This window comes from Cervus elaphus, chromosome 12 (assembly GCF_910594005.1).
Source record: "Cervus elaphus chromosome 12, mCerEla1.1, whole genome shotgun sequence".
In the NCBI taxonomy this organism is placed as follows: domain Eukaryota; kingdom Metazoa; phylum Chordata; class Mammalia; order Artiodactyla; family Cervidae; genus Cervus; species Cervus elaphus.
Window position 1 is genome coordinate 80,975,048 of NC_057826.1, and position 14,744 is coordinate 80,989,791.

General features: G+C 36.1%; 1 protein-coding gene across 2 annotated transcripts in view; it reads right to left on the reverse strand.

Annotated features, from left to right (window-relative positions):
• The window catches only part of ARIH1 (ariadne RBR E3 ubiquitin protein ligase 1), a 98,299-nt gene that overhangs the window by 43,482 nt on the left and 40,073 nt on the right, over nucleotides 1-14,744 (reverse strand). For both annotated transcript variants that reach the window (XM_043919680.1, XM_043919681.1), the window contains one exon: nucleotides 8,943-9,010. In XM_043919680.1, coding sequence (XP_043775615.1) covers nucleotides 8,943-9,010 — 68 coding nt within the window. The remainder of the gene's footprint in view (nucleotides 1-8,942; nucleotides 9,011-14,744) is intronic.

A 14,744-nucleotide genomic window follows, 5' to 3' on the forward strand; every position in this document is an offset into this window, starting at 1 on the left:
TGGGTACATTAACAGTCTGGAACCATCTTATTTCAACTTCAAGGCTTGATGTTTTCTGGGCCACTCAGATGACCTGAATACTATCTTCAGTCTTTAGGAGAGCTAGTTTACCTAATCCTCATTCTTGGTGGGATGAGAACTCCAACTTTTTTCCCACTAACCAAAGGCCAACAAAAACCACAGCTCAGTCTCTTGGCTACCTCTTCTGGATTAGCATATGCTTCTAGGGCACAGAGGACTGGGGTACTTGGCTCATTTGTCTAGATTTCCATGTTCTCTTCGGTTTTAACCCTCTAATTCTTATTTTACTAATTATCAGATGTTCTTTGTTATTGTATTTAGTGGATGGAATGATTCCCAGAAGTTTTCCAGTCTTCTTTATTTTCTGTTAAACTCCTTCACATCTCCTCCATCAATACTCTGCTTTCAATTAATTGTCACCAACCTAAGTCAAGTCAACATTTTTCTTTTATCTATATTATTGAAATAGTCTTCCAATTGGTCTTCCTGCCTTCAATCAGCTCATATTGTTTGGTTTTTTTCCTATAATAATGTTCTTATATTACATCTCTCCATAAAAATTTTAAGGGCTTTCCACTTAACAGTGGAAAAGTCAAAATTTATTTGCTAAGCATTCAAGGTCTTCCAAAATGTACTTTCCACTAAACATATCCAATCATTTCCTCTCTATTCTTCATGTAAATCTTAATTATCATTCAACACATGTTCCTTAAACACCTCCCACACCACAACTATTTTCTGAACCTGTAATACCCTGGTTCTCACATTCCCCTGACCTTCTAAGTTCAAGCAAATGCTATCTCATGAATAAATTCTTAACCACAACAGCAATAATAAGATAATACACTTGTTGCTTTCTATACACTGCTCCCCACTAACACCTGAGTTGTTTGAAGAGGAAAATCTCTGCTATACTGTAGAACAGTGATGGATGCTATCACAAAAGTCTGCCATCTGACAAATCAACTTTACTTTCACATTCGAGCAGTTAACTGTGAAACAATATACTATTATTAATGTGGTTAAGGCAAGCTACATACTATCACAATAACAGACAAGGGCTAACCCCCATACTTAATTACTAAATGGGTGTTAATGCTTCAGAATGAAAAGTGAAAAGCTATTTGCAACACAGGGTGGAAAAGATTGATAGCCATTTTCAAGATTCTTGATCACACCTGTCCATTAAAAGTAGTCATCAGTCACCTGTACTGCTCCTCACTTCAGACAGGCCAGTTAACTTATTAACTAACATTCACCTTATATATTACTGACTACAATGAGTTTTAAAATTTAACAAAACATACCTATAAAAAAAGAAATCTGAGCTGCAGAAAAGAAGTAACCAACTTTTTACTTGCTACTAACTGTAAAGGAGCTTAATTTGGCACAGGGTGGTGGTGGTAGGTGGATTTGTCTCAAACTCCTGACAAACTGAAGTATGATTTATATGCATATCATACATTAAATAAAAGTTCTACTGTAGAAAAACAAAAGCTAGAAAGGGCTGAATTTAAAGTAATTACCGAACACTATATATGTTAGGAATTGTGTTAAGTGCTAGGAATGAAAGATTAGTGAGGTATTTTCTACACAAGGAACTCTAGCTGGATCCATGGGTTGGGAAGATCCCCTGAAGTAGGAAATGACAAACCACTCCAGTATTCTTGCCTGGGAAATCCCATGGACAGAGGAGCCGGTGGACCGTAGTACATGGGTCGTGAAGAGTCGGACACAAGTGTTCCGGTTAAATATGGGTACAAAAAACAAACAAAGGAACTCCCTAGAACTGCACAGCTAACAGCCTACACTGGCACCCACAGAAGACCTGTGGTCAGATAAAGGAAACATTTCCAAAGTTGAGGCAACACAAAAAGTTGGTGATCACTTTAAAAGTTTTATACTTCTAATGTGTAATATAAGAAATAAAGAGAAGACTCAGAAAGGCAGACAGAAGGTAACTAAATAAAAAGAAAGGGAAGAAGGAGAACTCACTTTCTCAGTCTCTCCTGCTGGGAAGGTAGTGCCTAGGAGATGCAGGGTGATTCACAGTTTTTCTGTCAAGCATAGAACTGAAGAAGGATCAACGAGAAATTTACTCTATTCGAGGTAAGGAGATATTCAATTTTCAAAGACTGCAATAGCAGAATTACTAGTCGTGGTGTCACAAAGTCAATATTTGATGCTACCAGCCGTGATGCCTGTGCCCTAAGGCACCAGCAACAGCTCTTCCACTAAAATAGTCTGGCATTTTCCTGAACTCAGACTTCACGGCTGATTCTCAATATGTAATGTCTTTTCCACTTAACTTCTCAGTTTGCTTACAACTAAAAACCCTAACTGATACACCAGAAAAGGAGACAGTTCAAGATGACAAATGAAATACTGAAAGCAACATCCCACGAAAATTATGATAGAATCAAAGCCCAGATGGAAAGGTTGGCCTTAAAGAAAGACAGACTTGTTATTGCTGCACTTCTGATTTTCTGATTTTTTCACCTGGAGGATCATGGGAAGAAGCTGAGTGAATAGAGAAAATTCTATTTACTTTGTAAAACAGAAAAGAAAGAAATCTGCAGAGTTAAAAAGCAGAAGGCTACATAAGAAAGAAAATGGCAAAAGTCTGGAAAGCTGCTATGAGAGACGAGAGACCAGAAAGTTAAAATGGTCCCTTTTCTACCAGCCCCTCCCCACCCTGACCAAAATTTATTTTTCAAAAGAAAAAATCACTCATGTTCAGGGTCAGGACAGATCTGTTTAAGCTGTGGACTAGAAGTCCAGGAGGCAAGTAAGAAGAATTACTGTTAAGAATCTATTTATACCTTTATTGCTGTTGCCGGGCTATGAATTCCCTCCTCCAGGACAGGGACTATGGCTCACTAATAAACACAAGAAATATTTATATGCTTAGTACATGGAAAAGAAAGAGGAAGAAATTTAAAACTTCACAATTTTTACTAAGGTAAGAATCATCTTTAAGTATGTCAAAATGAATAGAAATAATACTTGAATTCATTTTGTGTCGCCAACTGGAAAACAAGATTTTTTTTAATGCTATGTAACAAAATTTACTGGCCATATTATCTATCTTTGCTTGTGATTCCTGGGATCCTAAATATCATAAGATTACCATACAAGTAACTTTCACTTTTATACTTAAGAACTGGGAGACGCACAGTGTCACTGAAGTCTCCTTATAATTCCGTGTTTCTTTCCATTCTTCAAGTGTATTAATGGGGTGAGAGGAGAGGTAAGAATGGAAAAGGGTCCGGGCACTGGCATTTACAAAAATTCTTAGGTAATTTCTATGTATTTTAATAGTTTACCAATTGATTGTCTTGAGTCTCCTAGGTAATGATTATATTGTCTTCACAGAATTTCTCTAATATGAATTTCTCTTTAAGTAAAAGAATTATTTTTAATGTTTTATTTTCTTTTGGTCATGCTGCAAAGCACACGTGATCTTAGGTCCTCGATCAGGGATCAAATTCACGCCTCTAGCACTGGAAGTGCAGAGTCAACCACTGGACTGCCAGGGAAGTCTTTCTCTTTTTTTAAACAGAAAAGTGCTTTCATTACAAATAAATGTTTATTTTCTGAATTAAATAATTATTTTGTTATAAAGTTTTTCTGCAATTATTGAGGGAAATTCACAGAATACAAAAAAGCATAAAGAATTTTTAAAAATCCACAATCCTCCCATCCCCAAAACAATCTTCATGTCACTTATTTAATTTTCCATGTATTATTTTATGTATTAGAACTCCCAATACATTTAAATGGTGGTGACTGCCAATAACCTTGTTTGATTTTAACTGGCATATTTCTAATATTTCAAAATTAAGTATAGTTTTGCTATAGGTTATTAGTTGATATCCTTTATTAATCTAAGAAATTACCTTCTTAGTTTCCAAAAAATTGTTTTTTTCTGACTGAGGGGTAAATACACAATATTATTAATACATTGCTGGCACTTATATAACCTTTTGGCTTCTCTTCATCAACCTGTTAAAAGTAGTAAATGCTACAGACAAGTTTTTTCCTAAAGGTGACCCATTCTTGCATTCTTAGGAGAAATCATACTAGACTATTATTATTTCAATTCAATTATTTTTTATTCATGAAATCAAAAGCTATCTTCAAAACAAAGGTAGTTTTCTTATGCTGTCTTTGTCAAATATCATAACCAGATTTATTCTGATTCAGCTAACATGAAATAATGATGCCTTATCTTTTTTTACATTCTAAAATAATTTTCAATAGGAACTAGTAGCTCCTTAAAGGTTTATTAAGATAGAACTTGAACATAAAATCATCTGGTGCTTTTTGGGAAAGGAGAGGGATCTTCTAGTGTATTTACATTTTCCTACAGTTGTCTTCCTAATTTTTTCTTTGGGAGATGGGAGATGGGTAATTTCTTTACTGAGCTTTCAAATGTAATGGTACAAGTGATATAAATGTGTAAGTTGCTCAGTTGTGTCTGACTCTTTGACACTACATGGACTGTAACGCGCCAGGCTCCTCAGTCCATTGAATTCTCCAGGTAAGAATACTGGAGTGGGTTGCCACTCCCTTCTCCAGGGGATCTTCCCGACCCAGGGATGAACATGGGTCTCCCACGTTGCAGCAGATTCTTTACCAACTGAGACCAGGGAAGCCCCGCGGTGGTATACACAGTATTAATTAAAATTTTTGAAATATGTTTTCCTAACCATAATCATACATTATTTCCAATGTTGTTTATTTGTGCCTCTTCCTCTTACCCCAATCACATTTGCCAATGATTTATTTCCCTCTTTTTCAAAATAAACTTCACCTTTTAAAGAGCAATTCCCCCCCCACCAAAAAAAGAGCAATTTTAAGCTCCAAGTTGAAAGTACAGAGGTTTCCTATATACCCCCTGCCACTATACACACACACAACCTCCCCCTCCATCAGCATCTCACATAAGAGTGGTGCATCTGATGCAATGAGCCTACAATGACACATCACTATCGCACAGTTTACGTTAGGTGTGAGGTCTGGTGCCGTACATTCAATGCATTTAGGTAAATGTATAGTTGGCATATCTTAACAGTTTCATAAAGAACACTTTCACTGCCCAAAAGACTCTTTTGGATCCCTCTAACCTCTGGCAACCACTGATCTTTTCATTATTTACATAATTTTGCCTTTTCTAGAATGTCATACACTTGGGATCAAACAGTATGCAACTTTTTCAGACTGGTTTCTTCCACTTACCAATACTCATTTAAGGTTCCTTCATGTCTTTTCATGGCTTGATAGCTCTCTTCATTTTAGCAATGACATATTCCATTGTCTGGATGTGCCACAGTTCATTCATTCATTCACCGACTGCAGAACATCTTGGTTGCTTCCAAGTTTTAGCAATTATGAATACAGATGCTATGAACACCCATGTGCAGGTTTTGGTGGTCACAAGTTTTCAACTCATTTGGGTAACTACTAAGATGCGTGACTGGATTATATGGCAAGAAACTTCCAAATTGGAAGCAAAGTAGCTGGACCATTTTGCATTCCCAACAGCAATGAATGAAAATTCCTGCTGCTCCACATCCTCATCAGTACTTGGTGGTGTTTTCTGGATTTTGGCCACTCTAATCAAGGTGTGTAGTGGTAATTTCAACAATCCCATTTTAATGAGCAGTACCCTAATGATGATATGTGATGTTAAATATCTCTTCATGTGCTTACTTGACATCTGTATATCTTCTCTGATAAGGTGAGTATTAAGATTTTTGCCCACTTTAAAATTGGGTCTTTAGCCTACTACTGAGTTCCAAGAATTCTTTATGTATTTCAGCTAACAGGTATGCAAATATTTTCTCCCTAGGTCTTGTTTTCTCATTCTCTTGATTATTTCCCTTTATCCATTTCAAAGATCAGTTTACTTCTGTTTCCTAGTTCACTAATGCTGTTTTTATCTTAAATAATTATTCTACTCTCTGAGTTTATTTTACATACTTTTCTAACTTCCTGTTTCAAAGGTTCAGTTTGTTTTCTACCTATTTATCTTTTCTTATAGATACTGACTATAAATTTCACTGTACCTCTTCAGCCACATTCCACATCTGTCCTCCCATTATTTAGTTCTATTTTAATAATTTCAATTTTGGATTCTGAGTTTTTTGCAAGTGTGAAAACAGAACCAACGTATCAATTTTCCTTGGAATGTATTATAGCCCAGAATGTGACCAATTTGAAAATAATATACTCTGAAGGATACACAAAATACCAATACATATTTTAAACTCTAAGTTTATTTATTGACACCAGCCTAGAGAGACAGCACCCACAAAACAAGAATAGTTATTAAAATGAATAAGTTGTATACTGTTAAACAACTCAAGATGGCTAAACAGCTGATGCAGTAAGAAAAGCAAGTTAGTGAATTAAAGGTAAACCTGAAGGACTTTCACAGACCTAAGTAGAGAGACAAGTACAGAAGAAGCATTTTTTTAAAAGGTGGAAAAGAGATCCAGAAGTTTCAACATATAACCAACAGGAATTCTAGAAAGCAACAAGAGAATGGAGAAAAGGTAATATTAAACAAATAATAGCTAAGAATTTCCCAAACTAAAAACATGAGTCCTCAGACTTAAAGTACACAATGAGCTATATTTTCCAAACTTACTCCACAATTTCAAACTATTAAGAATTTCTCTTGAGGGAGGGGACACATGTATACCTACGTCCTATTCATGTTGATGTATGGCAGAGGCCATCACCATATTGTAGAGTAATTATCTTACAATTAAAATTTAAAAAAAAAAAAAGAATTTCTCTTAGAGCACTAAAGAATGTATTGTTCTGGAGGGAGGAAAAAAGTAAATCTGGAGAAAACAGTGGAATGCAAAAAAAAAAAAAAAAATTTAGCCAAAAAACAAAAAAAGTTAAATATACTGACAGTAAAAATGCTTAACATTAAATAAAAACTTCAAATATATCAACTTATTCAACTGAGAGAGGAAAAGGGGAGGACAGAGAAGAAAATTATGCTACAGTTTTTTTCTTGTGTAGGACATGAATATAAATAGTATACTGTTATACACTTATAGTTAAGTATGCATATACAAACTATAAGGGTGATCACTTAAAAAACTGAAATAAAATATATAACTCTGAAATTATTAGGGGGAAAAAAGGGAAAGGAAACTTGAACAAGCCAAATAACTCAACAGAAAACATAGTAAATATAAAGCACAAATCAAGGAAATCAATAACTAAATCTAAACTTATTAGTAATTACAAAATAAAGTATAGCAGTGCTACTATCAGACAACAGGATATAATGTGGGACATTATATGAGACAAAAAGGTACTGCATATTGATTTAAAAACACTAAAGATTTACAAGTACTCAATAATATATCTCCAGAATACACAAAACAAAAACTGGAATTACAAGGCGAAACTGAAATGTTCACACATACTAGAAGTTTCCAGAAGTTACCTATTTCAATTCACACTCATCACACTTAAGTATAGTATTTAACTTAAGAATGCTTTCAACAGTGTCATTTCAGCAATGCTATAGGGCAAATGTGAGAATGTCTTTAGAGAGATACACTGATAACAAACTAGAAATAAGTCTAGATCAGCAGAGGAGTATCAGATGTAAACAATGAAAAGCTACCTTTTTCCTAACAGAGGTGTTATAAAGTAAGTTTGAAAACAAACTTGACCAAAATTAAAAGTACCGCTGATTTTTTTCAAAAAAGAAGGTCAGATCCATGCAAAAATAGGGGGGAAAAAACCACCACACTAACCAAAGAGCATTTTATTCTTCAAGCACCTGGGAAAGTTCTACAGTATGTGTCTAAGAACATAAGCTTTGGAGTCCAACAAATCTGAGTTTAAGTAATAACTCCTTGTGTTACAAAACTCATACAAATATATCAAGCTCTAAGTCTTAGGGTCTAAACTATTAAGTGGGGATAATAATTTGTAGCTCTATAAAGCTATCGCTAAGATAAAATGAAATAATGCCTGGCACAGAGGGCTCAATAATTAACAATTATTGTTGTTACTATTAAATTGTATTGCAGTGCAAGATGTGAGAAACTTCGTAATATTCTTGGTATTAATTAACATCTGTTTTGCAAAGAATTTTTGATTTTAAAGTCACATGGGAAATACTCTCCATTTATTTCTCATAATACTTGGATTCTCAGGTTGTAACAAAAACTATATGTAATTTTAAAATTAAAATTAGAACTGCTAATTTTAGACTGATAGAATAAATAACGGCTCTCATCCTATTACCAAGTGCTCCAAATTTCCAATCTAAGAAAGAGAAAAAGATAAAGGCAGCACTATTAAAGTCATTCTCCAGTCCTAGTAATTTCTTGCCTTTAGAACCAGAAACATTTCCAGAGAGAAAATACCCAATGGGATTTAGTTCTGCACTGAAACCAGAGAACCACCCCAAACAGCTGTTTCAGTGGTACGGATACCCTGAGCAACTTCTTTATATTTATTGAAGAAATGTCATTATTATGCCTACAGTAGATTTAAAAGTTTACAGGCAAGCAAGTTTTAAGTAATTAAAGGAAGATCTTATTCATGTGTTTTAAGACTCTATCAAGTCCTTAAAAAACAAACAAACAAAAAAACACCTCCTTTTAGTTCTCAGTACTCAAGAGGATGTATTATAGAAGATATTGAAGTAGAGTCCCCACACCTCACCTCCAAAGTAAAAGAAGAAACAAGCCTGAGTTCCCTTAACACTAGGTTTATTGCAAAACTTACAGATGGGGAATATATCAAAGCAAATACTACCCATACACGGGTTTGTTCACTAAGTGTATAAATCAGTCCCTTACTTGTGTCTCATAAACTCGTGCAACAGGCTTTCCACAATTACTTCTAAGTATAAAGCTCACAATATAGTTCCTTACCTTTCCATTAGCTTCTCTTTATCCCAATTGAAGTGGCTAAGGAGTATTCTTGTGATAGTTGCTGGATTCTAAAGGGGGGGAAAAAAAGTCATTTTAAGGTAATAGCACTTATTGACATTTAGTGAATTTTTTTAGGTTGAACTTACTCTTCTATAACACCCCACCCAAATTACCTTTCCTAAGGTATTTCTTTATTCCCCTAAGAAAATACAAAATTTTAACCAAGACTATTTACAAATAGTTTGTCACACTAATATGTCATGTTTCTATGAGATTCTAAAGCAGAATTCACAATAAGACAAGAAGAAATTAAATGAAAAACTACTGTATTAAATCAAGCACTAATAAAGTGAACTTTTTTGCAATTAGATTTAACAGACTGCCACATCAACACACTGTAAATCAATAAAATTTCTAATATTTTATATACTGAATATGTTCTAATCAGTCCAAACCATTTTTAATTCAGAAGGCCCATACTTAATGAAAAAGACAAAATACCTGCACTGTGAAATAATCTATAGAGTATCATCTGTAACCACTATTTCATTCCTCAAAGGAAACCAGAGTCCAAAGTTTACTGCCCCATCATCATCCAGTGATGTCACAGACCCTCCCGTTTCCCATGAAACTAGTGAACAGTTTTATCTCAGTAAGATGATGGGGCCTAGGAGATGAAGGAAATTCAACTTATTCAAAGACACTAGAGCTAGTTACAATGTCAGAAGTGAAATTCAAACCTGAGTCTGCTTATCTGTACTTTATGCATGATTTTATTATATCAAGTAACACTTCAAAAATGGTCTCTGCATATAAACCACTTTTATTTCACCAGAGTTAAGACAGCAATGTTCTGGCACAGTAAGTGTTTGGGCTTCCCTGGTGGCTGAGACAGCAGAGAATCCGCCTGCAGTACAGGAGACCTGGGTTTGACCCCTGGGTCTGGAAGACGCCCTGGAGAAGGGAATGACAGCCCACTTCAGTATTCTTGCCTGGAGAATTCCATGAACAGAGAAGCATGGCGGGCTGCAGTCCATGGGGTCGCAAAGAGTCAGACACGGCTGAATTAATAACACACATCTACTGATTTAGTTTAAAAGCAATCCTGTATAAAAATGTCATGAAAGAAATCCCTATCAATTATTCTTAGTAATACCATTTGTCACAAAAATTCAGACATCCACATTGCTGCTGTTGTTTAGTTGCTAAGTTGTGTCCAACTCACCTTTGGCAAAAAAGCCAAAGATGCAGATACGCTAAGTCCCAACCCTCTGCTCCAGGCACATTTTGCTAATCCATCTGGCTTTTCCTTACTTCTTAGACCCAGACTTCCTTAATAACCTTCCTTCAACACACCATTTGAGAAAAACACTGTCAGTCTATAAGAATAAGTGAAAAGAAACCTATTAGCTCACCCTAAATTATAATATTTGTATAGAATACAGATAGTATCACATATCCAGCTCTTTTACAGTAGGACTGTGGGCTTCCCTTGTGACTCAGCTGGTAAAGAATCCACCTGCAGTGCGGGAGACCTGGGTTCAATCCCTGGGTTGGGAAGATCCCCTGGAGAAGGGAACGGCTACCCACTCCAGTATTCTGGCCTGGAGAATTCCATGACTGTATAGTCCATGGTGTCACAAAGAATCGGACAGGACCGAGCAAGTTTCACTTGCCTATAACTGAAATAGTTATTCAGTCATATTTAAAATAAGGGCAATAATCCCATCAATTGGGGAAATTTCGTAGTAGTCACTGGGATTTTGCAACTATAACTCTGGGACATCCAACACACTATACATTCTCTGCCACTGGGGAAAATTTTTCAGGAATTGTTAAGTCTCAACTTGCAAACAGAAAAATGGGAGAGGTGGGGAAATGCCCTCTTTGACCTAATGCTGCTAAGTGCCTTTTCTGTGTTTGAGATCCCACATCAAAAACTGGTCTCCTCCAGAGATTCCAAACCTGTTTTATTGATTCTTCAAAAATAACTATGGAATGTTCTGTTAAAAAACCAATTCCTAGGTTCCACTCCCAAATGTGCTTGTTGCCAAAGGGATTCAGAACATTAGACCAGTGGCCCCCCAGGATGAAGAAAACATGACAATCTTTCTGGTTTTGGCTGTTCAAACACTTCTGTGTAGGTGTAATGTGTTTGTTTAGTAATGTACACAGGGACCTCCCTGGCAGTCCAGTGGTTGGTTAAGACTTCACGTTCCAATGCTGGGGCCGCCAAGTTCAATTCCTGGTTGGGGAGTGAAGATACCACAGGCCTCAGGGCCAAAAACCCAAAATACAGGGAATTCCCTGGCTGTACAGTGGTTAAGACTTCACTTTACAATGCAGTGGATGCAGGCTCGATCCCTGGTCAGGGAGCTAAGATTCCACATGTCTCTTGGCCAAAAAACCAAAGCACAAAACAGAAGCAATACTGTAACAAATTCAATAAAGACTTAAAAAAATAATAACGTACATACTTTATTGGAGATACATGCCAGAAAATTTTTCCAGAAGAATACTACTGGAAAATTTGGCTAACCACATGCCTCTTGGCCAAAAAACCAAAGCATAAAACAGAAGCAATACTGTAACAAATTCAGTAAAGACTTAAAAAAATAATAACGTACATACTTTATTGGAGGTACATGCCAGAAAATTTTTCCAGAAGAATACTACTGGAAAATTTGGCTAAACCACATCATAATGCCAAAATAGCTATATTCTGCCAGTGAGCTACACTTCAGGGCAGAGAATATTTCACAGTACTAGATAAATATTTTGCATCACTATCTCAGTGCAGCTGGATCAAGTCATTTATGTGCACTGAATATAAGGAAAGGTGATGGAAAAATAATGTTTATTATACGTCTACTGTATTCCGGACCCTGTTTAAGAACTTCCCAGTTGGTGCCAGTGGTAAAGAATCTGCCTGCCAACGCAGGAGACATAAGAGATGTGGGTTCAATCCCTGGGTAGGGAAGAACCCCTGGAGAGGAAATGGTAACCCATTCCAGTATTCTTGCCTAGAAAATCCCATGGACAGAGGAGCCTGGCAGGCTACAGTCCATAGGGTCGAAAACAGTCGGACATGACTTAAGAGGCTGAGCACACATGCGCAGCAAAGTATTTTATATACCTCATTTAATTCTCAAAGCACTCTGTAAGGTAAATATTCTTACTTCCTATTTTAAATATGAGAGAACTATGACTAGGCTCCAGGAGTACACAAAAACTACCCAATATCATACCTCTAATTAAGTGCAATGGTTGGATATTCTAGCCCAGGACAATCTGGATCTAACATTCCTTCATTTATTCCATGTAGGAGAACCCAAAGGAATATTAAAGATCTTACTTACATAGGTTTAAATATCTTTTATATCCTCCACAACAGGGTAATTCAAGGCAGGATGAGGAGGGGATGACAGAAAGCTAAAAGGCACAAGGGCATTTGAGGGACTGAAAAATGTGATGGTTGGTTATATGAGGGAAAATGTTTATCAAAACTCAAACTATACACTTAAAAATGGGTACTTTTAGTCAAATAAAAGTTACACACTAATCATGTTTATTTTTATTTAAAAACGGAACAATCTGACTTTTGGTCCTGGCATCTCCTTCCCACCAATTACAACTAAAAACTGCACAAAATACAACTAACAAGAGTCCTCTAACAATTAAATAACAGCAGGGAGATTGGGGAGAACAGGGAAGAACAACAAACAGATGGTAATGACCATCCTGTTTGTTTTATCTCCTTTATTTCCTGGCTTGAACACAAGGGTGGGCCAAATAAGCATAACTGTGTAATAGGCATGATCGGCAAAAACTGAGACAAGGGCACCTTCTTGGTCAGGGACTAGGGCAAATGCCCCTGAGAAAGTCAGAGAGAATACTTTTCATCTTCCTTTATTTATTTCTCCCAGCCTTGGCCTGAGACCAGTCCCAGCCCTGAAACTACATACTGCAGAGCACAGAAAACTACCAGGGAAAACCCACTGCTCTAAACAGAGGAACAAGGAAGACCTCTGCTGTGAAAAGTGTGAGAACCCTATTACTTCCTTTCTTTCTCTTGCCACTTCACCTCAAGGCATGACGGGCAGAAAACTAACACTGAGAGAACGCCACACATTCAGAGAGAGGAGTAAAGAAGAGAGCCCTGGGAGACAAGAGGAAATCACTCTAAGGAGAGAGAGGCAGATGCAGGTTCCTAACTCTATGATGAACCAAGTCCTGGGCTCACATGCCATCAATCCATGTGTGGAACAGCCAAAGAAGAACAGGAGAAGCTGCCAGAACAGAACTATGAATAAATAGTTGCCCAAATCCTAGATCAACCTAGTGGGAATGGGAGGGGCAAAGTGAACACAGCAAAGATTTAGAAAACTGAACAGATAATGGAATCAACCTGTACATAAGGTGAGAAAGAACTCCAGGTAGAACCTAACTGGGTTGACTTGTTTACTAAAACAAATAAAAGATCCTTACCATTTTTGAAAGGATTTTAAGAAGACACAGAATCTCACACAACATACTACACACTCAGGAGAGAACACAGAACTACCAGAAACAAAGTAAGAACAATAACAAAAATCTGATCAACTATCAAGGGAGAAGACACTTGAGTCTGACCCCAAGATGACCCAGATATTAGAATTATCAAAGACTTTTGAAACAGCTGTTAAAAACATGAACATTAGGTAAGGGTGAACCTTAAAATGAATGAAAAAAATTCTTAGGACAGAAGCTCAAATTATTTTTTTTTAAAAAAAGGGGGTAGAAGGACTAAATGGAAAATTTTAGGACTAAAAAGCTCTAAGACCACTGGATGGGCTCAAGAGCAGAGGAGATGACAGAGAGATCAGTGAACTCAAAGATATGTCAATAACAAGAATGAATGAGTGAGTGAGTGAGTGTGTGGCTGTGTATGAAGTCTTGGGGCCCTGTGGGATAATATCAAAAGCTACCAGCCTAAAATTCTATATTCAATGAAAGTATTGTTCAGGACTGAAGCAAAGGATATTCTCAGACAGGAGAAAACCAAGAGAACTCACTGCCAACAGACCTGCTCTAAAGGAACTGCTAAAGAAGTTCTCCAAATAGAAAGGGAGTGGCAGCAAAGGGCAACCTAGAATTTCAGGAAAGAAGGAAGAGTAAATGAGTAAATATCATAGTCTATTTTTCTCCTCTTATATTTCGGAAAATATACAGAACTGCTGAAAATGAAAATTATAACAGGTTATGGTGAGGGGAAAGGGTAAATGTATACCAATGTAACACATATGACAACTACAGTACAAAGGGACAGATATAAATGTTATCTGTATAGCTATAAGGTTTCTATGTTTCACTTGGAGTGGAAAAATATTAACTCTAAGTAGACTGTGAAATGAAATATTTGTATATAAGGCCTAGAGCAACCATTTAAAAAGCGAGATAAAAGCACCAATACATATATAAAGTCGAATATTTTTAGAATTTCAATCCAAAAGAAAGCAGGAGGACCAAAGACAAAAATCAATTAAAACACCAAAATTCAACCACATCAATAATTACATTAAATGTTAAAAGTGGGGAAAAAAACAAGCAAACAAAAAAAACATTTAAAAGACAGAGGTAACTATACAAATACCAAATTATGTTATATACCTGAAACTGATGTCATATGTCAATTATGCTTTAATTAAAAAAAGAAATCTTTGTGTTGCTAAATGAAAATAAAAGACAAGAGACAGAGAGCTTAGTTTTTTTTAAGGCAAAACTATATATTGTTTATATAAACAACCCATTTTCCAATATAAT